Below are 27,761 nucleotides of genomic sequence, written 5' to 3' on the forward strand. Positions count from 1 at the left end.
TTACTTTGGTTACATGCTGTATAGTCATACAAGGTACTTCAACAATTTGGAAAACAAAAATGGAAATTGTTATGATATATACAGATGGAAAAATAAGAATATATGCAGATATTGCAAATGTGTTATGTTAACTTATTAGATGTCTTACATGCATACCCTGCTACGATTTGATCTCACATTCCTTTTATAATACACAAAGTGAGTGTACTATACAACTAATTAGTGAATGAAGTTCTACCTAATGATATATATTTAAATGAAGGTAAAGGTGGTGAACTTTACCAAATAAATGTACATTGTCCCACTAGCTTACACTAATAAGTACTTTACAGTACAAGGCAAATCTGTGAAGTTATGAATATTCAGAAAGTATTGACAGCAAGAATAATATGTAAACCCCAAGTATTAGTGATATTTTCAAACAGAACAATCTCATCAAGATGAGGCTTATTAACTTTGCGTTTTTTAATGATTAAAACATGATATATCCATTAAACCAATGCACAGAACATTGATGGTAAAAAACAGCTTGACAAAAAGGGCAAACTGGAATACATAATATTAAACAATAAAGATAGCAATGTGTAACTACTAGGAGGAGTATATTGCTCTTTTCCATTATCACTATCCTTAGTTAAGGCTTATACTGTTCAAAGGCCTTACCGGCTTTGACAAGAGGCCTACATAGACCTACTTATAAGGCACATGAAGTCATGATGACCCTTAGTGCTATGCCTCAAGTTGCACCTGCCAGAAAAAAGACCTAACTTTAGGCCTACCTGTTAGTCTTAGTCTTGATGAATCTATTTCAGTCTAAGCTGTTTAGAAGTCATTTAAAGCTAGGCCAGGCTACAGCTTAGTTTAAACTTAACTATAAACTAGGCTTTAGCCTGACCTTACTTGAAATGATTTCTCACAATATCTGTTTGTTTTGACACATTACAAAACAAAGGGCCATACAGGAATAACTAATACTAACACTTGCCTAAGCAAACATAAAGATTAACATTGCTTATAGTCTTGAGTACCCCTATGTTTGAAAAGGTCAAAGTAAAGAGTTTTACTAATACTAGTAAAAGGCATGCATTTTTCATGTGTAGTTCCTCAGAAATGCAATTATCTAAAAATATTTATTGTTCTGTGCCTATGCCACGTACAATTGAGCAGATTTTGACAACAAAATGTCTGCCGTATCAAGCTCTTTCATACCCCGAAATGGACACGCTCGTCAAAAAGCTGACTGTAAGTTTTGTTGAAGTGTACATCCATTGAATCTGGATGCTGTTTACTATGCTCTGACTTGTCTAAGCCTCTAAGCTCCGACAGGTCAGGTCCCAGAAAGTATTGGTATCATGTTGAGGTAATTTGGGTTATTTTTAGGGAGTAAGAGTTCCAAATGGCCAAAATATGTGCAAAACTGGGGGGGGGGGGGAGGGGTTAAAACCTTTAAAAATGAAAAAAATTTGATCAGCACATAGTGACATACCAGAAAGGGATTCAAACTGGTAAAATATGTAACACTGCTTCACTGCAAAAAGTTTAGCTTGCCTGCTGCATCGTTGCTAGTAATAATTGAAGGTTAGTCAATTATGAAGCCTTTACTATACTAGTACTACTAACTGTTACTACGAAGTAGAGTAACTAGCACAGTAAGAAGCACACAAAATCTATAGATCAGGGTTCATGTTAGGCTCTCCAGTAACTTTAAAATCAGAGGTAACGTACATCTAGCAATAACAATTAACATGCACACAATCCTAGCCTAGCTTTATCCGACCATTAACGTAAACCCGGTTGAATATCATTGTCGGTTGCCAGTTGATGCAAATGGTAACCGATTTGTTGAAAAGATTTCATGTTTCAATTATAGTATTGCTTTATGAAAGTTCCGCCTACCTTTCTGTGGTAATAAGATGAAAATCGTGGCAATTGCCACGCAATATCGGTGCATATTGTTCAACAACCCTTCGATGACGATCTGCAAAACTTAATGCAAATGGTGGCGTTCTACTGCCTGTGCTGTTACTAACTGCAGGCGAATCGAACCAAAGGCTGAAATCTGCTGCATTAGACAGAATCAATGAAACTGTCAAATTAAGCCCGTGAAATATAACTTTACACAAAAGTAAAAGAACAATTGTCTCCGTTTCCTCAACACATGAAGCAAGTAATGAAATAATGAAATTTGAGAAAAGAATTACGGCTTCCTGGAATTCTCAGTCAAAAATTTTACAAGTAATAAAATTAGTCGTACATCTGACAGTACCACTTGTCAACGTATGAGAATAGCTAGCGAAAATCGACAAGTACAAATGAGGAAACTGTGAAGCACATGTAAGTGACGTTGTGCTGTGCGCGCGCAGCGCGGTATCAATCACAAGCACACAGCAATCTACAACTAAGGGCGGACGGTATATATATTTGCATATAATGCCGCATCCAGAAAATGACTCAATGGTGTTATCCATGTGGTAAAAAAGATACTGCTCATTGGAATTCAGTTCACTATTGTGAATTCCTGTTAGCAAGCTGAAATCTGCAGCTGACTGGTTGTAATGATATGATGTGAAGAGAAAACGAAAATATAATTTAGCTGTGACCGCGCCCATTCCGAACAAACCGCGCCTCCAATTTCCACCAGCATACTTCATCCAGCCCCGCCCATACAGAGGTCTTCCATCAGCAAGTTATTGAAATCTTTCTCCTTAGCTCTTCGAACGCGAGACGAAGCAACCCTTCTCTGTCGGGGACCGTAAACTATGACGGTGAAAATATAGGTTGAACTACCTGGTATTTTCCCTGTATATCCATCAAAGGTGTACCACTTATTTCTCAATCGATCGCGAAGTCAAATTGACCACTTCTCAAGGGAAAGCGGACGCGAAGACAACTTGTTATCAGTAGGTATTTTTTCAGTAAGTATTTTCTTAGGGTATCGTCGTAACCACCCTCCAACTTAAGATTGCCAAAGTTAGTAACACTACAGTGACTTGAAAGAGGGGGGAAATATTCTACTGATCACACCAATGGCCTGTCTGGACGGAGCGTAGGTTGGTCAGTGCAATCGTAATTCATTTATAAAGGCCCTAATGTCAGTAACGAACCTTGTCTAAAGTATAATTACAGTTATTGGACGGGCGTACTTGGCTAGGCTTCTTAATAATACGGTACTGTAATTTGTAAACGTTACACCAGATCATAACTTTCAGGCCTAGGTTTAATTACCAGTGCTAGCGGTGCATGTAACTCATACGCACCAGTGACCGAGTTATTGTATAGGACTGTAGTTTAATGTAATTTTACTGCAGTAAATCTTTGGTCGTAAGTTTGTGCTTAGCTACGGCAGCCATGTAATCGGTCAGTTGTTCCATTTCAGAACGGTTACCAATTTCTGTTGATACTATTGAAAAAAAAATTGTTACAGAGAAAGGTGTTCTAAAGGTTCAAGCAAGTTTGCAATACTAACTTTAATATGATAATTGATCTAGGAAACAGGGACAGTGGTAAGATTACTCAAGTAAATATTTTTGTCAAAATAGCTATATAATTCTTTTTTGGATGCATCAAAAGTTGTTTTATATTCAGTAATAGATGTTGAGTTAATTCATATTAATCTCTGTCGGAAAATTGTGTCAAGTTTTTTCAGTGTTCTGGTTGTTGGCTAAGCCATTGTGAATATTTTCAATTTCAAATAATAATTGGTTCAGATATTCCTTAGATGTGACTGCATTATGCCAAATTTGGATTCTGCTGATGTTAACAGAATCATGCTTTCATTTCACTGGAAATACTACTCCAACGTCTATGTCTTTTATTGTTTAAAAGTTTTATAATATTGAAAATGAGTTTACCTTAAGGAAGTAAATAGACCTTTGATTCCATGCCACGTACAGGCAAAGAAACCTATGCAATGCTGATGGTGAGTACATGTGTGTGTGTCATCCATTATAGTAAACTTGTAGTGGTCAAAGGTCATTAAGGTCAATAGAGGTTTAAGTCTGAAATCCTTGTAAACACAAATGAGTAAAAAAATCTCAGTTGAACTTCACACTCGGTATATAAACCCTACTTTAGTGAGCATAAGAACCCTCTTGAAATTGGTGGGGGTCAAGGTCATCTGAGGACATATGTCAAAGTCTCAAAACTTTGTAAATATGTGGACGAATTCCAGTCTGAAGTAAAGCTCTGTATGCAGATCCACCTTAGTGATTAAAGAACTCAATTGTTTCTTCAAGGTCAAAGGTCACTTGAGGTCAACAGACTTCAGAGTCTGAAAACTGTTGCATAATAACTCAGTTACTTCAGGTCTACGGACACCTATGAACAACATTGTCCTCATCACTCCAATAGGCATTAGAAATCATGAAAATAGCTGCAATTCCTTCTAAAATCCATCAAAGAATGACGATTTTATAAGTCTTTTCTTCTTAATTGAGAAGAGTTTTTTGAAAATGTCAACAGATTTTGAATGAGATTACCAACACAACAAATGTACTGAATTTGGGGCAAATTGGCTAGGTGTCCATAGTACTTCAAACTTCATACTTAGTGTGAAGAACTCCCTTTGTCAGCACATCAACACTGTGGGAATTGGTGGAGGTTGTTACAGTAGGCCTAGCTGCCTATTGTGATTCTGCGACATGTTTTACTTTGTTCAACACTTACTCTTAGTGGAAAAAGTTTAGATGTCATACTGCACAGAAACATAATTTTCCAATGTGCAATTACTTAGCACCATGTATCTGCCTAGTGGAGTGGCGAGTTAATTTTGGTGAGTGTATTTTTAGTCACAGCCGCCAAATAGCGAGTACTTTAAAAATATTTGTTGAGGCTGGAAAACCTTGAAAACATAATTTCTCATGGTAGAAATTATGAATACCTTTCATACATGGTATATGGATTTGCCATATTGATTACAAGAATTCTGTTGTTTGTGAGGTCAAATCTCACTTGAGGTCACCAGTGGTCAAACTCTGAAAATCATTCTTCATGATATCTAACGATTGAAATCGTGGATACTTCTCATACTTGGTGTGTGGATTCATAACATTGAGTGTAATATCCCTATAGTTTCTAATGGAGGTGAAGTATTGCCAAGCACAGTAGACTGACCTAGTTGTGTTTATCATGCCATAATGTAATTATTAAAATGGTGGTTCGGGCCATTTCTATTGTACAGCTAGTTCTGGTTACTAACAAGCCTAATGCAATGGAGTCATCGAAACCTCAATGCATTTTTCATTCTGGTTTCATTTTATCACTAATACAGTAGGATGGTTTCTTGTAAATAAATGGATTTCTTTGTTGTGTAACTTCCAATAATTGGAATTGATATTTGTTCACTTATGGCTTCCAACAACCTTTTGTGCCCTTACTGTAACTGTCACTTAGTTATCAGTCTCACAGGATAGGGTACACTTGATCCTCTTTTGTGCCCTTAACTGTCACTTAATTATCAGTCTCACAGGATAGGGTACACTTGATCCTCTTTTTATTGTGCTTTTCAGAGTCAAGGTAATACTTGATTTCCCAAGAGTACAGGAATGAAAAGTGTGATTACTCTGGTGCCATTTTGGTGAAATCTTTGTCAGTCATTTACAAAGTGGAATTGAAATTAGTATCTTATTTGTCAATATATATGAAGTCAATTGTTCCAGTTGTTGTGAAAGTTATAGTCTTTAACTGTTATATGATTGAATCATTCAAAACAGCACATACAAATTTCAAATATTCTCATATAGTTATGAAATGTTGTCAAGCATTTTAACCATTTGCTTGATAAACTCTCAGTGTAGTTGCAATTCACTTCAAAGATTAACAGTTCTACCTACAAATACTGTACATATATGCTATAACATGTTGAGTGATCACTTCACCAATTAGTTTGATGTGATGTTGGAGAAAATGGTCAAAATTACAAGAATTCATAGGAACTAATTATGTAGAGCATTTGTGGTTCTGATGCTTTTGCAATGAACGGAACCTATGCAGTCAAGTTGGTGTATGTGTGTGTGATGCTTGTAAACATGATATCTCAAGAAAGATATATTTGATTGATGTCATACTTGGTATATTATGTTGATCATGGTCTATACACTGATAATTTGATATCAGTATCCATTATACCTTGATTGTTCTTGTTTCAGAGAGCAATAATGATAATATCACAATAATATTATGCTACAGGTTATTTTGTATTATCGCTCATGTATATGGTGTCATGGTAACTAGAGAGTACTGTTGAATTATGAGTTTATTTAAAGGACAACAATTTTCATATGTATTGATTGTAGATACCTGATCTATCCTATCGGAGAATGATATTAGCCATGTGCAACTGTACACATTCAGGAATGAGACACTGGTGCTGTATCACTTGAAACTGTTGGTAATATGGTAGGGGCATCCTTAAAGGAAGGTGATTTAGGGTACCTTGATGTGAATCATATTAGTATTACCTACTGTATGCATTCTTGGTAGATGCCAAGGCCTTATCCAGGTTAGCCTCATGTTAAAATTACTATATAGCGTTGTGCAGTAGTCGGATTTCACACAACCGGTAGTGTTGCAACATGAATCTCGGTACCGTGACTACAACCGGTATTTTCCTCAACTTTCATCAAAGCACTTAGTTTCGAGACTGTCAATGTCATGTATGCAATATGCTTATAACCTAGGCTATGTACATACTCTTACACGCATGGTTATAAAAAAATAAAAATTAACATGCTATATTAGGGCCTTTGCTTTTTAACATACACTTCCAAAAAAGAAAAGCACAAACCTTGGAAAAAAGCAACTTACACCATCCTTCATTCATACTCGACACGTACGATATTAGATTAACACGTAATCCGTACACAAACAGAAATTGGGAGCTCCCCACTATTCCATGATATTGGAATAGGGCAACCCCTTCAAGTTCAAAAGCTCACAATGAAAAGTTTTTAACTATCAACAAGTTACCAGGTGTTTGGAATTTCAGACAATAAGAATGTAACATATGGGCTACGTAAATACGGGATTACAAACTGCATACATAAGAGTAGTACAGATTTATTTATATCATTAATAGGCTGTTGTTTACTCCAGAAAATATACTTCCAATACGTACAATATCAGTCTTTCGTACAAAAGTTCTTAAAAATTAAAAAAGTAGCGAAAGATAACTATAAATGACATCCTGGAACCCCCCACATTAACAAACGAATCCATTTCATTACAGCATCAAATCTCAAGTACCGTACTGCTGCTGCACTGTAAATAATATGCAGTCCCGTGCGAAGATGGATTTAAACTGGATATACTGTACTTCCTGCTGTTTTGGCTCAAAATTGATTAAATCGTTAAAATTATTATAAAAATATGAGGTAAAATGCATCAGGGTAAGATTTTGTACATGGGAACCTTCACAATCATCGTTTGGAGGAAGAATAAATAACGTAAACTTCAGAATAACTTTGTGGTCCTGTAACATGCTGAGCCCAAAATGTTCGATATTTGGTGTAGCCTAGGTCCAAATTACTACGTAAAAAATTGATTTGTATATATATAGGTCTAGGCCAGTACGTAAATTGATCATATGTTATTCAAACTAAGGACACAGAAACCAGAAATAAACATGTTTTTTTTCTTTTCTTTATTTCAAATAGTAACACGTAGAAATTAACCATGTGCGGGATTCCCGGGAATGATACCGAAACGAATGTAATTACTGGTTGTTTTCCCAATACCGGTAGTAGTTACACATTGCACTGTGATCGAGATTAGTCAATATCGGGATACCGGGATTCACTTGACTACCGGGATCCTGCACAAAGTTTTACTATACCTATGATACTGGGTAGATAGAAGTCACTATGTATAAAGTAATCCTAAGAATAGCTAAGCCTATGTAATCCTAAGTACAGTAATACTAAGTATATATTGTATTCTGTAATCTGTACACTAAGGAATGTCATCAGTCTCTGTGACAGATGAGAAGATGAGAGTAGTGGATCAGTAGATGACGCCTATTGTTTGTGGTGGGGCTTTCATGCATATTAATGAGTGGGCAGGGCCTACTGTGAATTCATAAAATTCATAATAACTAAGTTTCCAATTTCTTCATACTTGATATCAATATACTGTACATGCCAAACATGCTTCGGGTGATTTAGTTGTTAGAATTATTAATATTCATGAAGGGGAGTAGCTAACTTCAAATCTGCTAGATTATGTTGTAAACAGGATATCTCAATAAGGAATACAGGATTAATGTTGAACTTGGTACATATGTTTGTCATAGTCAATAGATGATTCCTCTTGTTTTTGGTGCTTTTATTATGCATATTAATGAGGGGACTGGGCTAAATGTAAAAAGCTTCAAATTGCACTAACGAACGGTTTGTCCAGTATGCTTCATATGAGTGCAGAAGGGTTATGTCAATCGAATACGACATAAGTAGTCAAAACTGGACTAGCATTAAGAGTGACTTTTGAGCTTTATCAGTTATCTCTGTTGTGGTATGGGGACCCATACAGAGAGCAGGACACATGCCAAATAAAAACAAACAACTGAACAGCTGGATCGGAATATTTGCAAATGTGAAATGTGCAAACCCATAAATAATACATGAACCCATAAATAATACATGTACATTCAAGCAAATCATATAGCATATGTACTTTATTAAACTGGCATCGCACAGTACCGGTATGTTTAATTATTACTTGATGGTTAAGTTAGGACTAAATTCTGTAATATTCGGTGGTCCTGCAGAGATTAATCCTATTTCAGTGGCTGAAAGGATCCAACGTTGTCTTTAAGGTTCAGATTCATGAACAGCTCCAGAAATAAATTATATGTGTTGGCGTTATTCCCCTTATCAATATCTTTGCTTAATGAAATAAGTTCATGTGAGGCGAGACCGATATAACTATACTGATCCACAAAGCTGCTACCAAAAGTTGTATTGTGATCCGTTCAGGTGAGCTCCAAACTATGATACACAGTGACGGAGCGTCCATACAGTCAGGGGGGGCAGATACCCCCCTGATGGACTCAAATGGACTGCTGGCGCCCTTTTCAGCTTTTTACCACTTTTTACTTATTCGCGATTGTTGACTTTTTTCATTGCGCTCTCATCTACCTATTGACATTTGTCACATTTGGTTGGTGTAATTATCTGACAAAATGCTCTAACGGCGGTCTTAAATTTATCAGCACTTCCGTTGTACAAAACTATTTCCAAGAACTGTACGGGGTTTTTGATCTATTTTTAGACGATACCCCATGCGCAGTGGCTGAAATAGTAATACAACAAAGATACCACAGGGATTGTGATGAAGCGCATGTACTTTCAACACCCATATAAACTCCGAGTTGTCACAAATGGCGATCACAACTATTTATTCTTCGTTAATGCAAATTAGCAAGGCCTGTAAAGGGTCATTTCCGGCGATCTAGGAAGTATCTTTACTCAAAAAATTTCTGTACGCTCCGCGCCAACCTGTGGTGGCGCTCCGCTTAGTGTCAAAAGCGCCCCTACAGACCATTCTCACCCCCCCTGACCAATACCCCTAGCTCCGCCACTGATGATACACTGTATAAACAATAGGCGGGTCAGAACTATTATATGTATGTTCCATTCAGTATCTAGGTTCAGTCCCAAAAATGTTTTCCTTGTTTCCACCTGTTCCAAAACAATAAAATACCCCAAACAATACAATTCTTGCGAAGACGTGATTCTTAAGAAATCACACCAGAGGACCTGGAATTCTTTTGTTCAAGTCCTCAGTCAGAATAACAAACCCACAGATGCACAGATACATACACACAAACATACACATTTACACACACGCATATACATACATACTTACGCACATACATAAATTATCATTATTCCATGAAATAACGATGTCAAGCAGGAATGGGCTCAAAATTAATCATGGGCCACTGTTAGATTAAACCCAATGCTTGGCCACCACACTTTGAGTTGTTTTCTGCACCTACCCCTTTGACACCATTGGCTATATTAAAGTACATGGAAAAAAAACAGCAAATTCTGCATGGATATATAAGATATAATGGATATATAATATTAAAGGCCCTGTATCTTGTGAGAAATTATGCATACATATACATCAATATCTTTACAATAGTACTTCATCATAATGACATTGCCTGAAACTCATTATCATGAACAAGAGTTAGGAGACTTATTGCTTAAAGTATGCCTCTGTGGACTACATTGAAAGGGTTTTGGAAACTTCTCAGACCACCAAAAGGTTCAGAATCTATCAATCTTGAACTGATGGTTGTGATTATGTAGTGTTTAGTTCAAAGACTGCAAGATGTAGACATGTGCTTGGTGGACAATCATGCCTGTGATAGCTGAGATCAATTTCTTCACTTCCTGGTAAGGATTTTAACATCTGTTGCTGTAATTTCTTGTTTATACTGCTCAAGATTTCCTCACATTTGTTCACACCACATATTAACAGGTTATCTAAAAGTTGAAACCTTCAGTTGCTAATCTATGCTCCAATGTGTTTTGGTCATGTAAACGTTTCGATACTAATGCATAGTTCTTTGGTAAATACAGCTTGCTTTTGTTAGAAACCTCTCAAATATTCTCAATTTCAAGCTGTATTCTTCAGACGCAGTTGAAGTACTTATAAGGTGCATGTCTTGCCTCAAGCTGTTTTCGTTAGCTTGCTTTCCTAGTAAGAGTTCTATTGTTGTCAAAATCTCTACCCCTTGGCATTTCAGTTTTCAAAATGTTTTGGGCAGATTTGCTAAATAATCAGATTACTTGCAAGTTTCACATTTTTCGAAGAAGAAGCTTTTGGAACAGAAGTCAAAATGTCAGAATTGTGGATTATACTATATAAGTGGCAGGTGGTGACCTTTGAGGATGTGTTTTAAAGTTTTTAATATATTTGTAACTTTATGTAACTTGGGGTTATTGTCCACTGCAGTAGTAAACTATCTAATGGTAAACTATATAATACTAGACTGTCAAACCCAGAGCAAGGAACATGGTTTAAGCTAACAATATTAAAGTAACATTTTCAGTACATTTGTCAGTCACAAGTGGTCTTTAAAGACTGTTATTTTCAAATCAAGGACATAGTAATACTTGTAAATAGGCAGCATTACAATTTTTATGAATTGTGGACATCTTCAAAGAAAAGATCAGCTCCAGTGTTAAACTTGAATCCTTCAACAACAGGTAAGCAAATGAGTAATTATTTGTTAGAAATTGAATTGGATTTTAACTGCATATTCTCAGGGGCACAAATGCCAAATTACTAGGCTGTCTCTGGTGACTTTAAACAATTTTCTTTGCCTAAACATATGACAGATATACTACTTGTTTGAAGTCCACACCCCATAGGAATTGTCAAAACTGTACATAGACTGATCAGGTATTTTGACTGATTATTTATCCAGTCCTGGTACATAAGTACTGTACTGTATGTGTACTTGTGATGAGCAATGAGAGATGAGCTATACAGCTATGGCAAGCCAAATGCTCAATAAATCGAGAAACATGGTTTTTCACCGAAAAACTATGATTATCGGCAGATAAATATGGTTTTTCTGAGAAACATGGTTTATCGAACCATAAACAGGGATTTTCATTAGATATTCCATGTTTTTCTTTCGAAAATCCATGGTTTTATTTCGAAAATCCATGTTTATTGGCGATAAACCATGTTTATCGGCGATAAACCATGTTTTTCGACAGATAAACTTGGTTTATCCCCGACAAACATGGTTTATCGCCGACAAACATGGTTTATCGCCGACAAACATGGTTTATCGCCGACAAACATGGTTTATAGACTGATAAACCATGTTTTTCGGCAATAAACCAATATCTGTCGAAAAACATGGTTTATCGCCGATAAACATGGTTTATCGCCGATGAACATGGTTTATCGCTGATAAACATGGTTTATCAACTGTTAAATCATGTTTTTCGTCGAAAATCCATGTTTATCGGCGATAAACCATGTTTATCGACCGATAAGCATAGTTTATCGGCGATAAATCATGTTTTTATATTTGGCGACTGATGAAAATTTACCGGAACTAATTCCAAAACTCTACATGTTATGTTAGTATATATAGTATAAATCTTTAGTTCTGAAGCCGCATGTGGGCGAGCCCTACGCAAACTTCGTATGGGCCCGGTCCTTTCCATAATTAAGAACAACGAAATATGGCCCCTGTTACCGATGTGAAACTGTTCATGGTGTGCACCGGGTTGTATCTCCTGATAAATTCTGCGTTGGCGCCTTTGCCGAATAGAGAGGAGAGAGTATCAAATTCCCAACCCTAAGTTGACAATTTCATACACAGACTTTCCAGCTTACTGCAGAATTTTTGTACTGTAATTTAAATAAAATCTTATATAGCGCACTATACGCGCGATGCATCTGTGCACTTAACAAACAATCTAGAAAATTTAATGCCAAAACAGGTTTGACTTTGCTTAGCCATTGGACTATATTGGTTGATTTACGACTGTGTCAGATCGATGACGGTGTACTATTACTAAGCCTGTGCGTTGCCGATTATTATTCCGCACTTGTCCATATGCGGACTGTGCGGGACCGTAGCTATATTTTTACGCGATAAACATGGTTTATCGGCGATAAGCATGGTTATCGGCGATAAACCATGTTTCTCGATAGATAAACATGGTTTATCGGCGATAAACCATGTTTCTCAATAGATAAACATGGTTTATTGGCGAAAAAACCTTGTTATCGCTCAAAAAATCATGTTTATCGCTTGAAAAACATGGATTATCGCAGGTAATCATGGATTGTCACAGATAAACCATGTTTATCTATCGAGAAACATGGTTTGTCGCCGATAAACCAAGTTTATCGCCGATAAACCATGTTTATCTCCGAAAAACCATGTTTATCAGTGATAATCCGTGTTTCTCAAGCGATAAACATGGATTCTCGCCGATAAACCTGAACCGAAAATCCATGTTTTTCGGTCGAAAAACATGGTTTTTCGATCGAAAAACATGGTTTATCAGTCGATAAACATGGTTTTTCGACCGATAATCCATGTTTTTCGATTTGTTGAGCAATTGGCTTGCCATTTACAGCCTGAGTTATCTGTTTGAAAGATCCAATACAACACAAGTCAGGTTCAAAAGCTAGGCCACACATGCATATCTACCAACATGTCTTTCAAAAATGGGGACATCCCCAAAAATGGAACATTCGGGGGGAAAAAGTTGGGAGAATTGGGCAAATTCAATGAAAAGATGATATTGTTATAAAAACTTGGCCAAAAAGGTTTCAATGTTTTGCACATCATGTCTGCAATAAGATAATACAAGTAGTAATGCTGTGGCAGTTGGAGGTGGCTGTTAGTGTAAAATACTTCAACTAGCCATTCACAGTCATAATATCATTGATCTGTTCATGTTTTACTCTTCCTTAACTTTCCAATTTGAGTGATAGTATATGAAATATAAGTTGATCAATAGTTACCTTCCATGTATTTTATGCTTTTCCTGTTTGAATACATACAGTATATCACTATAATGTCTACCACTGAAAGTTTGCTAAATGTTACAGCATGACTCACTCTTGTTGGGTGATAATCCTCCATGAGTAGTCCATGGTGTAACCAGGAAGCTGTCACAGGTATTTAGCCACAAACTTATTGTAGCAGCACATAAGCAATATTTGGTGGCTCAGGTACATTGGTCATGATGATTGTAATGAGGTCATGTTGAAAGCATAACATCACTTCAGTACAGTAGAATGGACCTACAGTATACTAAGTCAGTTTAGAAAACATTTTACGTTAATATTGGGCTTGAGGCAATGGATACACTTTACAGGCCTAAATGATTTACATTAATTTCAGGGACTAAACTTTTAACATTCCACAATAAACATATGAAATGAAATATAAAGAGAAACAACACGGTTGTCAGATCCTAATAGCACCATCACATCACAGGTTTTTAAATTACCAGCTCCCAGACATGACTTTTAAACTAGGATACAGGTCCCAAGTGGAAAAAGATTATTCTTAGCTATTTGGGGGATTAAATCTTCACAATGACCTCTGTCAGCTCAATATTTGTGTGAGCTGTTTGGGGAAGTTGTTCATGACATTTGCCTCCATCACATAGACCAACAATGATCTTAAAGTCATGCAGTGGTATTGGTGCAGGGATGTATACAGTTTTAAACCATGAAAATGGTTGTACAAAATATTGATGCAGTCCTTGAGACTAGGCTTTAATAAGAAGTGTGTAAAAGTCTGCATGTACTATACCATGTGAATGAATTGTCTTAAACACCAGCCATCATCTTTGACACTGGCGTCAGTGTGTAAAGGTGTAATAAACTTGCAATTCGTCACAAATATAATATCGTTTACAGTAGCAGATTGGTATATGACACCAAAGAAAAAATGATTACTGATCTTGTTTGAGAATGTCTCTGTTGTAGAGATGTTGCTTTCAGATCGGAGTTCGGCTGGTAAAGTAATTTGTCTGGGTACTTTGAATCTTTTTGCACTTATATATACCCATTCATTTGAAATGTTACAAACATTTTATGAAGTTTTTCTTTCATTGCAGGTGGTTACCATGGAAATATTCAAATATGCAAACATTCTGTTTAGATGTTTATGGTTCTTTCTCGTCTTACAATTCTTTCGTGCTGAAGGTGAGTTAATTACTCTGAAATCAGAATACACACTGAAAGTAAACTAACATGCCATGCATCAGATCATGTACAAGCAAGTTTTTGTCAAATTTCAAGAAGAGATAAAAATGATCCCTATTTTTTACCCATAGCTACTGTATAAAGTGAACATTTGTCGCTGAAAATCTTTCTCAGCTGTCATATATCTGATCCTTAACATTTATTGAAAGTAGCTACAGTTGCATGTCCTTAAACGGTAAGTTTTTATCTTTTTCTTACTTCAGTATTTCCTTACTTCAAGGGTAGTTTGCCTCTCAAAATACCAAAAGAATATCAAAATTGGCATTGACACTGGTTGATAGTACTTATCCCCTTTTGTTGAGAAAGTAATGTGGCTTGAAAGGTACTTGAAAAAACTGCATCTGATATGGTAATACTGTTACACTGTAGTCAGCTGCCTAAGATGCATGCCACAAGAAACAAGGATTCATATGAAAACGTATCCAAACTGTGCAATGTAAAGGAATTTTAGTAAAACCAAAGAAGATATATTAGAGTGGATTTGCTTGCTGCATGTAGGATACTTGAAGTATGTTCAACATTCAAATTGGCTGATGTAAAATATATACCCGAAAAGTACAAGAGAAACAAATTGGTCAGGTTTTTGGTAGTGTTCGACCAATAATCGGTTAGACAATCGGCATTGGGCCGATTATCAGACAATCGGTAAATAATCGGCATCGGCAAAATCCATTGCGCTACCGATTAGTTGGAACCGATTATTACGTTCGACATAAAGGATTGTATTTTCCGCGCTTTTGATACACCACAACCACAACGGGAGAAAAAATTTTGATCATTCGATTCAGTGCTATTCATAGCCGGGAAAGGTGCACTAATCTACCGTGTAACGGTATCGTAAGTCCCTCGCGCGAGTTTGTACAAATGCTGTTCGATACCCTATCCAGTTTTGGCAGTTAACATCATGCAGTATACCCGCGTAACAACACACAGTATAGCCGCGATAAGCTTAGGGGAACGACGTTTTTTTTTACTTCGCTTGTTGCATCTAACAAAAACACCTGTCTGTCATCATGTTAAACGATTGATAAGAAAGAAAAATTGTCTATACTAAATATAATCACCAAATCAGTATACTTTTGAACCACTTTGGCCGTTTCACCGTAGGTGAAAACTGGAAAGTGAAAACAATAACATTAGGCTTTGTTCATTGTGAGAACTACGTACATTAGGCTAGTCTGGCTGAAGAACGGTTGAGAAAATGCGCCCAAGATTTTACAAATGGCATAAAATGATGAAATCAAGGCTCCAAATACACCTCAAAATCCATAAACACGTTTGGCGACATTCCTCAGAAGTTCTACTGCATAACAGTATTTTGTGATTAGGCAAACATTCTTATGCATATTTTTACGAAAAACCCTATAAACTTTTTTTCCTATGTACCATACGTGCTAACAGTAACTAAACTCCTTACCGCAACCGACTAAAAGCAAGTCTGATTTCCAGTGACACGCCGCGACAAAGTCAATGGGACTTTAGTGTGTGATTTCTCCCACATGTAGTTAAGTCAATGGAGAAGCGCCATTGACTTACTGTGTATGATCGTTTGAAACAACGTTCGTTCAATCTCAAGTTTTACCGCGTAGATGGTAATCACTTAAAACTTGAAGCAAACGTTCGGGATTGTTTTATTTTTCATAATAAAATATAACTGTTAGCAAACTGCTTATCCACTAAAGAGCCTGTGTAAGAATATGTTATAAGTAATGTGGCGTTACATTTCGATCCTGCTAGGATCGAAATTTAGGCCAACTTACTCTTAGGCCTACACATTATTTTTCATATCAGATTATATATCTCGATATCAGCTAACGAAATAACGAATATTTTATTTACGTCCGATATACTTTTTACTTTATTTACGTTGGAGTTGCAACACTGATAATGTTTAAATTGCAGTTGTAAAACCTGTCCCTAACTTTTTTGTTTTTCATTTCGTAGCCAATGGCTAATATTTCCCCCCTTCTGTAGTCTGTACAGTACCGTGTTGTGGCGGGATTGCAATATTGCGACTCCTCGTTATAATCGTACATCGCCCTATGTATGTATTACAGTGATCTTTACTTGCTCCATTAATCTTTACTGTGAAAAGTTAAGTCGTTCATTTACAACTTTGATTGTATTGGCCTAGAAGTTGGTAATCATGCATAACACTTAATCATACATTAGGCCAGTTCCACGAAAATTTTGAAATAATCGGTAATCGGCAATCGGCCGATTGTCACAGGAAATAATCGGTAATCGGTAAAACCGATTGTCATACAATCGGTCGAACACTAGTTTTTGGTTTCGATGATAATCATAACCTGGCATGTGTGTGTGCGTGTGTGTGTGAGTGTGTTTGTGATGCCCAGCTTGTAAACACAATATCTCAAGAAGGGAAGGTCAGACCAATTTCATATTGAATGTGTAGAAGTACCACATTGAGTACAAGAAGCCTATTGTTTTTGGTGGAGATCAAAGGTCATTTGGGGGCACCAGGGGTCAAATTGTGAAAACATTGTAAACTCGATATCTCAAAAAGGAAAGGTCAGACCAATTTCATATTGGATGTGTAGAAGAACTACATTAATTACAGGGAGCCTATTGTTTTTGGTCAAAGTGTGAAAACCTTGTAAACACGATATCTCAAGATGGGAAGCATGAACAGATTTCATATTTAGTGTGTAGAAGTACCACATTAAGTACAAGTCTATTGTTTTTGGTGGAGGTAAAAGGTCATTTGGGGTCACCAGGGGTCAAAATGTGAAAACATCATAAACACGATATCGCAAGAAGGGAATCATGGGCAGACCTCATATTTGGTGTGTAGGAGTACCACATTGTGTAAAAGAAGCCTATTGCTTTTGGTGGAGGGCAAAGGTCATTTGAGGTCACCAGGGGTCAAATTGTGAAAACCTTGTAATCACAATATCTCAATACTGGAAGCTTGCTCCGACCTCTTATTTATCTGTGTAGAAGTACCACATTGAGTTAATGTAGCCCATTGTTTTGGTGGAGGTCATTTGAGGTCATCAGAGGTCAATTCGTGAAATCCTTGTAAACATGTACTGTACTCACTATAAGTTACGTCAAATTCATGAAGAAAACTGCTCATGTTACATCATCAAAACCACAATTCAGTTTTGCATTCTGTTTTTTTTTTTTCCCCCTTTTCCTTGTTCTCTTTTTTGTTTCCTTTCCTCTACATTCTGTTGCATGTACCCATGCATTGCTTTTAATTTGTTTTTACGCCCATTTGTTTTTTGTTTCAATGGCGAAGACTTAGTAGCCTTTGCGATCATGCTAGCGCATGTGACAGCTTGTAGACATGATATCTCAACAGCCATAAGTTCAGTCAATGGTCATTCTTGGTAGGTAGATGTCCCATGATGTGTAGATGTTCTCCATTGTTTGTGGTTCCCATCTCTTGAATAGTAATGAGTAATAATGACCTTAACATGAAATTTTAAAATTTCAATTTCTCTTCAAGCATATGTCCGATTTAGCTAATACTTGCTATTGGGATGTCAAATAAGTACATGTTCTTTGCTACAAGGACATTTACCTAATTAATATTCATGTTAATCATGTATGATTGGGACTTAATAGGAAAGCAACTTGTCAGCATCATATCTCAACAAACGCAAGTTGAATCAATGTCATACATGGTAGATAGATGCCCAATGATGAGTAGATGTGCCTTATTGTTTGTGATTCTCATCTCATTAATATTAATGAGTGGGTGGGTGGGGCTTACTGGAAAATTTGTAAATTGTCAATATCTCTTCTACCGTATTTGCAATATTAGTTTATAGTTTTAATGGTGATGTGACTATAGCAATTGTACATTTTCTTTGCAACAACAATTTTACCTCATTATATTATGGATGGGTGGGGCTTAATGGGAAATCGTCGAATACAGCTTGTTAACACGATATCTCCACAAACACAAGTTGAATCAATACTTGATAGATAGATGGCCTATGCTGATTAGATTTGCTTTATTGGTTTAGTTTCCCATTCTTGAATATTAATGAGTGGGCAGGCTTACCATAACATTTTAAAAATGTCAACCTGCAACCATGTGATCGATTAAGTTTATACTTAGTATGTGATGTAATTTCATATTATGTACATATGTTCTTTGTAACAACAATTTGGCCTACATTCGGGCCAGGTAGGCCCAAATTTTCTTTTCACCTCAAATGCAATTTGTGACACATTCTTTGGGCCTAAATTTATGGGGCCCAATAGTTTTTGGACTATAGGGACCCACATTTCTTGGGGCCCAATTTTGTTAAAAAATGTTTAAAAAAACATCCAAACTTGGAATGTTGTTGTTGGTTAGTAGCTGTCACATGTTGGCCTAAAATTTTTGGGATCGTCTGGGCCCCAAACTATTCTTGGTGCTTTTTTAAGGCTGGGTGGGCCCAAATTTGTTTTCCACCTCAAATGCACTATGGGACACATTCTTTGGGCCTAAATTTGTGGGCCCAATATTTTTGGGCCCACAATTTTGGAGGTTCACCTTTTGGGGGCAAATAAATTTTTGAGTAAGTTTGTTTGCTCTGAATATTTTTGGGGTCATTTGGGCGCAAAACTTTATTATACTATGTCACTAATTAGACTGTCAACATGATAACTGATTCCTGGTACCTTCCTTTATATGATGCCGAATATAATCGTCTTCAATTTTGGTGTGCACAAGTGAATATTATCATGTAATTGTATATCTTACCACACTATGAATATGTTCAGACATGGGAACCACTAAACGTTTTTGTTTTCTGGGAATTAAACTTGGACACAATGTTCGTTGGATGTTGGGCTACTTTTGAACACCCGGAAGCGAAGGTCAAAGGTCATTTAGGAGTCCCTACAGGACATTATATGAAAACCTTTGAAATGCATCTCTTCTTTCTCAGGGGACCACATGTTCTTGAAAGTTAATTGATGATGTCCTACCAAGGAATGTTTGGAATGTTGGAATACATGTGGTCAGCAGTACCTCTTATGTCACAGAGGACTGTGTGAGTGTCAGTACAATAAACACTCGAACTACTGTAGGAGTGCCTGTTCTGCAACAGTACAATATATTCTGGTAACTAGGAGGAGATCCCCTAACATATTGTTGGAACAGGTGGAAAATGTAAACAAAATTGTAAACCACCATCACTGTTGGGTGCATTAAAGCAGCATTTTGCGTCCTTTTCTATGATTTTTCTCAACCTCACTGACTCCACTTTGCCATAACGACATACATAACTAGCTTATCTATTTAAATCTTACTTCAAATGGTGGCATAAAAGTCAAAAAATTTGCAACTTTCAACTTTGTTTTTCTCCAAGATATTTTCCGTTGGGATCCCAATAAACCTCGCCCATAATATGAATATTTAAACACTACGAACGTCATTGACAGATACGTAATACAACAACCATGCCTCATCTGTGTACAGTATATATGGCAGTTGTACAAGGGAGTTCCATAACAACTCCCTGGTTGTACCAACGCAAAGTCTTGAATCTATTTTTAGCAACGGCTGCATCTCTGATTGGTTGATTTCAAACTAGTGGGTTTTGGGGAACTGTATGCGTTTAGTTTTAAATGTGGAATTTGTCGTGGACACTATTCTCGTTATCTACAAAATATTCTTAATTACTCGCCAATTAACATTATTGGCAGGGAAAAACTTGGCTAATATCTTAGTTTGCTGTTTTGTGATTGATATGTAAAAAACTTGATGGATATGTCAACAAAGTAGAAAACGGCGACCAAACGCAAAATGCTGCTTTAAGAACATATTGACAAAGGTCTCACTCAAGGCTCAAATGCCCTCCAAACTACCAATAATTTCTGCTGCTACTGCAACTAATTAACATAAAAATAACAGAAGTAACAATGACATATATACAAAGCCATCTAAATACTTTTAATATGCAAATGAGCTTCTCTTGACAATATAGACAATTTACATAACATACACTCTTACATTAGTCACCAAACTGTCTCGACAAGATCCTAGTTTTGTATTTGGATGTGTGAGTTTTTATAATATTCCAGTCACTTGTTACTGCTTATGTGGTTGGTGTTGTAATCATAAGTTTGCCAAATGGCAATCATAGGAGTGGTGAGAGCTTTTAATTCACATGGGCAATTCATGATTCATAATATACAGACATCTTCAATAAAGACAGTTTTCACCTGTACCTTTGCTGTACTGTGCCAGTATAGGCAGCACAGCTACGGTAGATCAACCAGGCTATGTTTCAATAGTATATACATTGGAAGTTTTCAACAGAATTTGTACTCAACAACAACCTTGCATTAAATTTTATGTCCTAAGTTTAAATCCAAACTCAAAGCATCAAGTTGTAAATAATCAGTGCTGAAATTTTATGTATGAAATTTTTATGACTTTCAGTTCAGAGTTCATGATTGAAAGATCATAAAATGACACTACAATATGCGAGATGTCAGCATTAAAGGGAGGTGAATGTTTGATGGGAAATTGCAACGAGAATGTCCCACATTGTCCTTTCTCTGCACTTCATTCTGCATACTGTAGAAGCATTGGAATTCACTTCAAAAACACAACTTTGTTTCATACCTATAAATTAAGATTTAATGGAGTAAAATGTATAAACAAACTTTGTTATGTTACCAGCGGGGGATGCTATGACTGAAGGATAATGCTACAAAACAAAACTATCAAAATCAAAACAATTTGCAAAGAAGAGATGGGATTTAAAAAGGCAGTGTTCTTTTAAGTCTGTATACTTTTGTGTACCAAACTTTCTACACAGGTATGCATTTTGCATTTATTGTGATAAAACTTCCATTAACTGTTATAAAAGTGGAATAGCAGCTAACCAAGTACTTAAAAGTACTATATGTAAATAACGTTTTATTTTCAGTAATGAAAAAGCAATATATTTCCAAAATGACTGGTTTACCTTCTTCTGTGTGTGTGATGATAACACTGACATGGAAAAGTGATTTAAGCAAAACATTTTTAGAATCCATTGGATTGGCAATCAATGAGATCCTTGTTGGATCAATAATTGTAATCAAGGCCACTTTACTTTAAGATAGATGAATCCATTGCTCTCAGCAATCTGGCTCTACTACTGTATGTCTATGTGATGTAGTATAATTCCAATGAGGCTCATAGATTCTCAGCTATAATATAGGGGAACATATACATAATTGATGTCACATGATTAAGCAAGAAATGTGGTATTGGTTTGCTTTATATCTGATTTGATGTTGATTTATGTTTCTCAGAATCAGCATGACTAATCAGAGGCTGGGAAGACCACCATTATCTGACTTACAAACAAAAATACTTCTGAGCAACAAACAGTGTGCATGGTCTGTCAGTTCTATCAGAAAATTAACATTGCTGCAGCACTATACATGTAACTTCTAGCCATGGCCTGCCTGATTACACTATTTAGAGAGAAATTGAATGTAGAGCCATGGACTAATACACTAGAAAGAAATGGAACATAAAGTGTAAAATTAAGAGCGCTCTGAATGAAATGTGTTGCGTAAACACATGTTTGATCTACTGTAGATTAAATGGGAAATAAACCCTGAGGTTTTGTTGAGACCTCATAGTACAGACTAATATTCTCACACCCTCTGTGAAATAACTTATCAGAACTACCTTTCCCAACATTTCCAGGAATTTTCTATAAAAAAATTCCACACCTATGGGGTTGGCCATTATGCTAATTTCAATAAAGAGGGCGGGTCAAAAATTACGTCTGCAAGCCACATCGTAACTTAAATAATTCCCCTCTCTGCATATGAGTTGTACATGTGCTCTCAGAGATTGTTCAGAAGTTGATGCAAAATGCTGGAGTGCCAAGTATTTGGTTGTGTTAACAACAGAGGGGTGGAAGGAGCAGGGAAGGGAAAATGATATGATGTTATTCCTGACCGGAAGAGCTTTCCATAAAGAAGAGAACGTATAAAAGGCACAAAAGCACCAGGCTTGACCCTCCATCGCAGATCTGCTACTAGTGTTGGAAGTACTAGCTAGCATAATATTGTAACTGCCAGTGTCGCCACAAATGCAATCTGTTAAGGAAGCTATAGGTCTTGATGTCTCATTTCCTCCACTGTGTATTCAGGCTGGAATTGATAGCTGTCAAGTCAAAATGCATCCATGTTCTCATTTATTCAAAACTTCTTGAGTCGGGAAAGTGGTTCAAAGAAAACTTTGACTAGATATTGCCTTAGTTATCTTGAACGATGCGTAGGAAATGTTACGCTCAGAAGTTTTCAATGTTGTGTTATTACATCCGTTGTAAAGCCCTTGATATTTAAAAGCAGCTCACACATTTACACTCGAAAAATATTGTTTCTACTGTTGAAAACTTTTAGAATGTATTATAAATGAAAAAACAGACTTTTGGTCTAACACAATATTCTTTTTGCTTGGGCAATTTTAAATTATTGTTGGTATTGGCAATACTTTTTCTTTTGAAATGCGATATGTGGCTCGCTTACCTCACGAAAGTGGGAGCTGTCAGTTGCAAAGAATTTTTTCAAGTATTCATGTTCCGTATTCTCTAAGCAGAAAGGATAGGGTTTATTTTTCTTTAAATTCTGAAATTTAATCTGGGTTGAGACCAGAGTTGCAACAAAGAGCTTAAAAAAGAACAATTCGAATAAATTGCTGTCTGAACTAAAGATCACATGTATATCTGCAGTTATGTAGAAAAGCGTGTTAACTTCTAAGTTATACATTCTGCAGTACTACTGTGTAACAAACAGTATTTGCCTTTGCACATATCAACTGTGTTTAAGTTGATTACTTCATTCCAGATGAAGTGTTAACAGGACCTCAGTTGGTCTGGTTGTAGATTGGAGGCAGATTGAGGGCCCTACACTTGGCCTCTTATCTCTTTGTTTAACACGGTTTTCCATTTGTGCCTTCCAACTGTAATTTGTAGAATGTAATAAATTTACATTGAAGAAAAAGACTAGAGCACCAATGGTGCAGAAGCTCATACCTTTTCGAGCTGAAAAATGTAGGGCCCACAAAACCAATTTTGGGCCCGTGAGGGATACCCCCCCCCCCTCCATTAGCAGAATCCTGGCCACACCACTGGCTATAATTCCTATTTTCCCCTTTAAATCCTATTTTACCCACTCTCTCAAACAATACCACTGACCTACCCTATTAAACTTTCTCCCCTCTACCTTAGCAGACATAACAAGCACTCCCTACAAGGCATAACTTCACAAGCTGCCTACATACCTCAGGCTCAAAGACTTCTAAGAATCAGCAAGTGCTGATTGGCTATAGGGCTCTCATGCTTACAGTTCAACAGTTAATAACAACTCCCAGTCCTGCTTTAATTCCACTAACAGCCTCTGCAGAGCTTAACCACAAATGTAAACAAACACTGCAGACACTGGGAGACAAATTAAAGGAGCTTTGGCAAAAAGTGAAGGCTCAGATTTTTTTAAACAATGGGGATTAATTGTAATTAATTAACTTTTGACCAAAAATTTTTAGGCATCACCTTATACACAATCCAACAATCATCAGTTCAACTTTGAATATGATCCATCAAAATCTTGAGAAGATTGAGATATTTGAAAATATTACAAAGAATGACCCCCGATGACCCCCTAAATGACCTTTGACCTCAATTTTCCGAACACCCCTCGTAACTCTCATCCCGAGGAACATTGTGGCCAAGTTTCATTATAATTGGCCACACACTGTACGAACAGCAGCAATTTGAAAATATAGGGCCGCAGCCCGGGCCACAAAAGACCCCTAGTTGATCTTTGATCTCAAATTCATGAACACCCTGAAGGTAAAACTACCATAGTACTATCGTGACAAACCCTCAACATTGTACCATGGAATCTGTAGGAGAAGAAGCATTTTGCGTATTTCCACAAAATGGCCCATTACGGCCCATAGGTGACCTTTGACCCCAAATTTTGGATCATCTCTGATGGACCTATACCTAATGGTCCTTGTGTCCAAGTTTCATGAAATTCCATCAAACACTGTGCGAGTGGGAGCGGTTTTACCAATTGTTGACGGATAGAGTGATAGAATGATAGAGTGATAGACGCCGCACTGTAACAATAGCTCACACCAGCATGCTGGTATGAGCTAAAAACCAGAATATGAAATACTTTCAGATCAGCTCAGCAAACACTTTAAAACGAACGATAATGATTTTTAAGCATTGAGGAAAGAATATGATTTTTTTTCACAAGTATTCTAGTTAGATTCCTTTTGACATCTGAAAAAGTGAAGTCAATCCGATGTTGGGAAAGGCTGGAAAAATATCCTTAACTTAGCAATTTTTAAAAAAAATGTTTGGCTTTTCGGGAAAAGCAATATGATGATCATGTGATCCACAGTGACTTGTCACGTAGTTTTGATGATAACAAAGTATGCTCGGCGTAGACTACTTCAGCTGTGTGCACTGAGTGTGTTAGTTCAGTTGCAACTTTCTCTATATTGACGAGACAAACAACCAAACCACTAGCGTATGCAGACTTTAAATAAGTTTTTTTAATCATCCAAGCGGAAAAAGTATTAATCAGAGATATCAGAAACTCTGGATGCGATTTGTGAGGAGAACGAGAAAAGACTTCATCGCATCAGGAAAAGGGTTGGTTTGTTTAGCGCAGTAGGCCTACTACAATGACTGTGAGTTTATCAACAAATTTTGAGGCCAACTTTGTAACTTATGCAATAAAGCCTGCATTAACACTAAAACATATGGGTCTAAGATGGAAATGCCAGGACAATAACCTCTCAACGATTATTGAACGTAAAGATAACATTGAAAGATCAGAGAGGAGATTTGAAACACTGCGTGGGACATTCAACGTTCTAATTTTAATGATGTCGTTTTCAAGATTAGCAGTATAGGCCAAATCTCGAGATTGGCATATACTGCGAATCTCAAAAACGAAGATTGAAAAACGCAGACTTCTTTATTTGTTTTCATATTTTCCAGTCTTCTAGATTTGATCTTCGTTTCAGAGGTCTTCATTTTAGGCACACCCTACATTTCATTATTACTTCCATTGAGAATGTTGGATGGGACTAATGCATGTAAACCCATAGGTAATATCCCATTGTTATGGACATTACAATTTAAGTTGTTTGAATGGATAACACCTTGAAGTACAGATGTACCTCAGGGCATATAGAGCCTGCCAGGATGGTCCCATTAGACCTTACTTTAGACAATTTGTTTATTTCCAATGACAACATGTCAGATTATACTGACACTAATGGTCAAGGCTGACTGAATATTGTTCAAACAAACCAGCTGAAATGGAACAAGTTTAAAACAGTTTGTGCTTCCACAAAGATTGAGTCTCATAAACAAGCTTTCATCTCCAGAGATATTAAAGGGATATTAGAGCAGCAGACGATATGACACAGTTTATTAGAAGGAAAAAGGGTATTCCACCCTAGAATTTAAACAGAGATTGACCCAAAAGAGCTTTTGGTCACCGTGGGACGTCATCATTGGTATACCGCGAAAATCAAACACTGAAATAGGTACTGTTTATACACAGATAGCGAACAATTGTACTGTATTTGACTTCCAATTTCGAGCGTTTGAAAAGCTGTTAGCTTAAACCAAGAACACATGAAGGTAAACAACTAGTTTTAAGACAATTTTAAGCAGAAAATTTAGTAAAATGGGTTATTTTTGAGGCATCGTTTACATAGCGAAGCGTCAATAAGTACGAACGATACAATATACTGTAGAACATGCAGCAGCTTGCCGATTCCGTAATACAATTTGATCACAAGATACCGTAAACTGAACAAAACAATAGTCCTAAAAGATGCCTCATGCGTGATATGTCATGGGAAAATGGATTACGTTACTGACAACGACTTACCAAAAAAACACTAAACATAATCGAACAACTATGAGAAGATGCTGGCCTGAATCGACCAGGGTAGCATATACATGACTAAGCTTCAGCTGAACATAGTACTTACTCGTTTTAATATTCAAAAGTACAAACACAGAAAAAGTATCCTTTCAATAAAACAAATTTAGCAGTGAATATCCAAATCCACGTTTCTCGTTCAATCCTGGGCGAAATGCTACCGTGACTCTGTGTGATTCCATAGAGTTAGGTCTAGTTGAAACAGGCCTTGACCAGTAACATCCCACAATCACAAGACAGTCACTAACGAAATAAAACGTCCGATCGATATAGTACCGTTTTATTCCACTCCTTGGACCATGCAGATGCCGGAAAAAAAACGTAACGGACAATATAACACATGCATCACAAACTCACGATACTGGAATACAACAAATGAAATAGATAAATGCGCTGAAATCCTAACATGACTATTTACACACGCTGTGAGCCAACCCCGACGGGAGTTGTACATTCTACATGTAGTAACAATGCTACCCTATAGGCACGGTCTATACATGCTCTACGTACGGTCATCTCAAACAGTAAATTTTATACTGTCAATTGCGTGATATAATGTTCCATGTAAGAACGTCCAGAGCGTGTTTACGAGGAGATTTGAAAGGGTCAATTTCACATGAGCTATGTCCGCCACAGCTGTCGAAAGTATATAAGTTTCACAGAGTGAGACATTTGCAGCATACACAGAGGCAGGGTCATGCATGTGGACTCATGGGCATGAGATACTCCGGGTGCTGAAAAATCTTTCCGCGTAGATCTCACAAAATTGTTCCAAAGTCTACGGCAATTTACGTCGGTTCGATCTACTCGGAAAGCTAAAAAAGCTGATGCTTTTGTTGGCTGAGGTATAACTGCAACCTCCAACAACACAGAATTGTGGCATTTCGGGGGAAAAGGAGTAATATCGTTGATGTTTTTGGCAGCTCAAGTATACAACTTAACACACTAAAAGTATTGTTTTGAGTGCGGTATACCAACGATGACGTCACATGGTCACCTGATGTCTTAGGAATGTATCAGGAATGTCTGAAATAGGTTTCCTAAAA

General features: G+C 36.8%; 2 protein-coding genes across 5 annotated transcripts in view; one reads left to right on the top strand and one right to left on the bottom strand.

The window, feature by feature from the left end:
* The window catches only part of LOC139977649 (kin of IRRE-like protein 3), a 45,119-nt gene extending 42,847 nt beyond the window's left edge, over positions 1 to 2,272 (bottom strand). Inside the window, exon 1 of the mRNA XM_071987120.1 lies at positions 1,897 to 2,272. Within this exon, the coding sequence (XP_071843221.1) occupies positions 1,897 to 1,951 (55 nt within the window). The 5' untranslated portion in view covers positions 1,952 to 2,272. The remainder of the gene's footprint in view (positions 1 to 1,896) is intronic.
* Positions 2,273 to 2,714: 442 nt separating this feature from the next.
* The window catches only part of LOC139977648 (nephrin-like), an 81,345-nt gene continuing 56,298 nt past the window's right edge, over positions 2,715 to 27,761 (top strand). Inside the window, exons 1-2 of one of the 4 annotated variants that reach the window (XM_071987119.1) lie at positions 2,715 to 2,915; positions 14,616 to 14,703. In XM_071987119.1, coding sequence (XP_071843220.1) covers positions 14,625 to 14,703 — 79 coding nt within the window. In that variant the 5' untranslated portion in view covers positions 2,715 to 2,915; positions 14,616 to 14,624. Of the gene's footprint in view, positions 2,916 to 3,035; positions 3,055 to 14,615; positions 14,704 to 27,761 lie in introns of those variants that run through there. The other 3 variants (XM_071987114.1, XM_071987115.1, XM_071987116.1) reach the window with 3 other exon arrangements.

This window comes from Apostichopus japonicus, chromosome 12 (genome assembly GCF_037975245.1).
Source record: "Apostichopus japonicus isolate 1M-3 chromosome 12, ASM3797524v1, whole genome shotgun sequence".
Lineage (NCBI taxonomy): Eukaryota > Metazoa > Echinodermata > Holothuroidea > Aspidochirotida > Stichopodidae > Apostichopus > Apostichopus japonicus.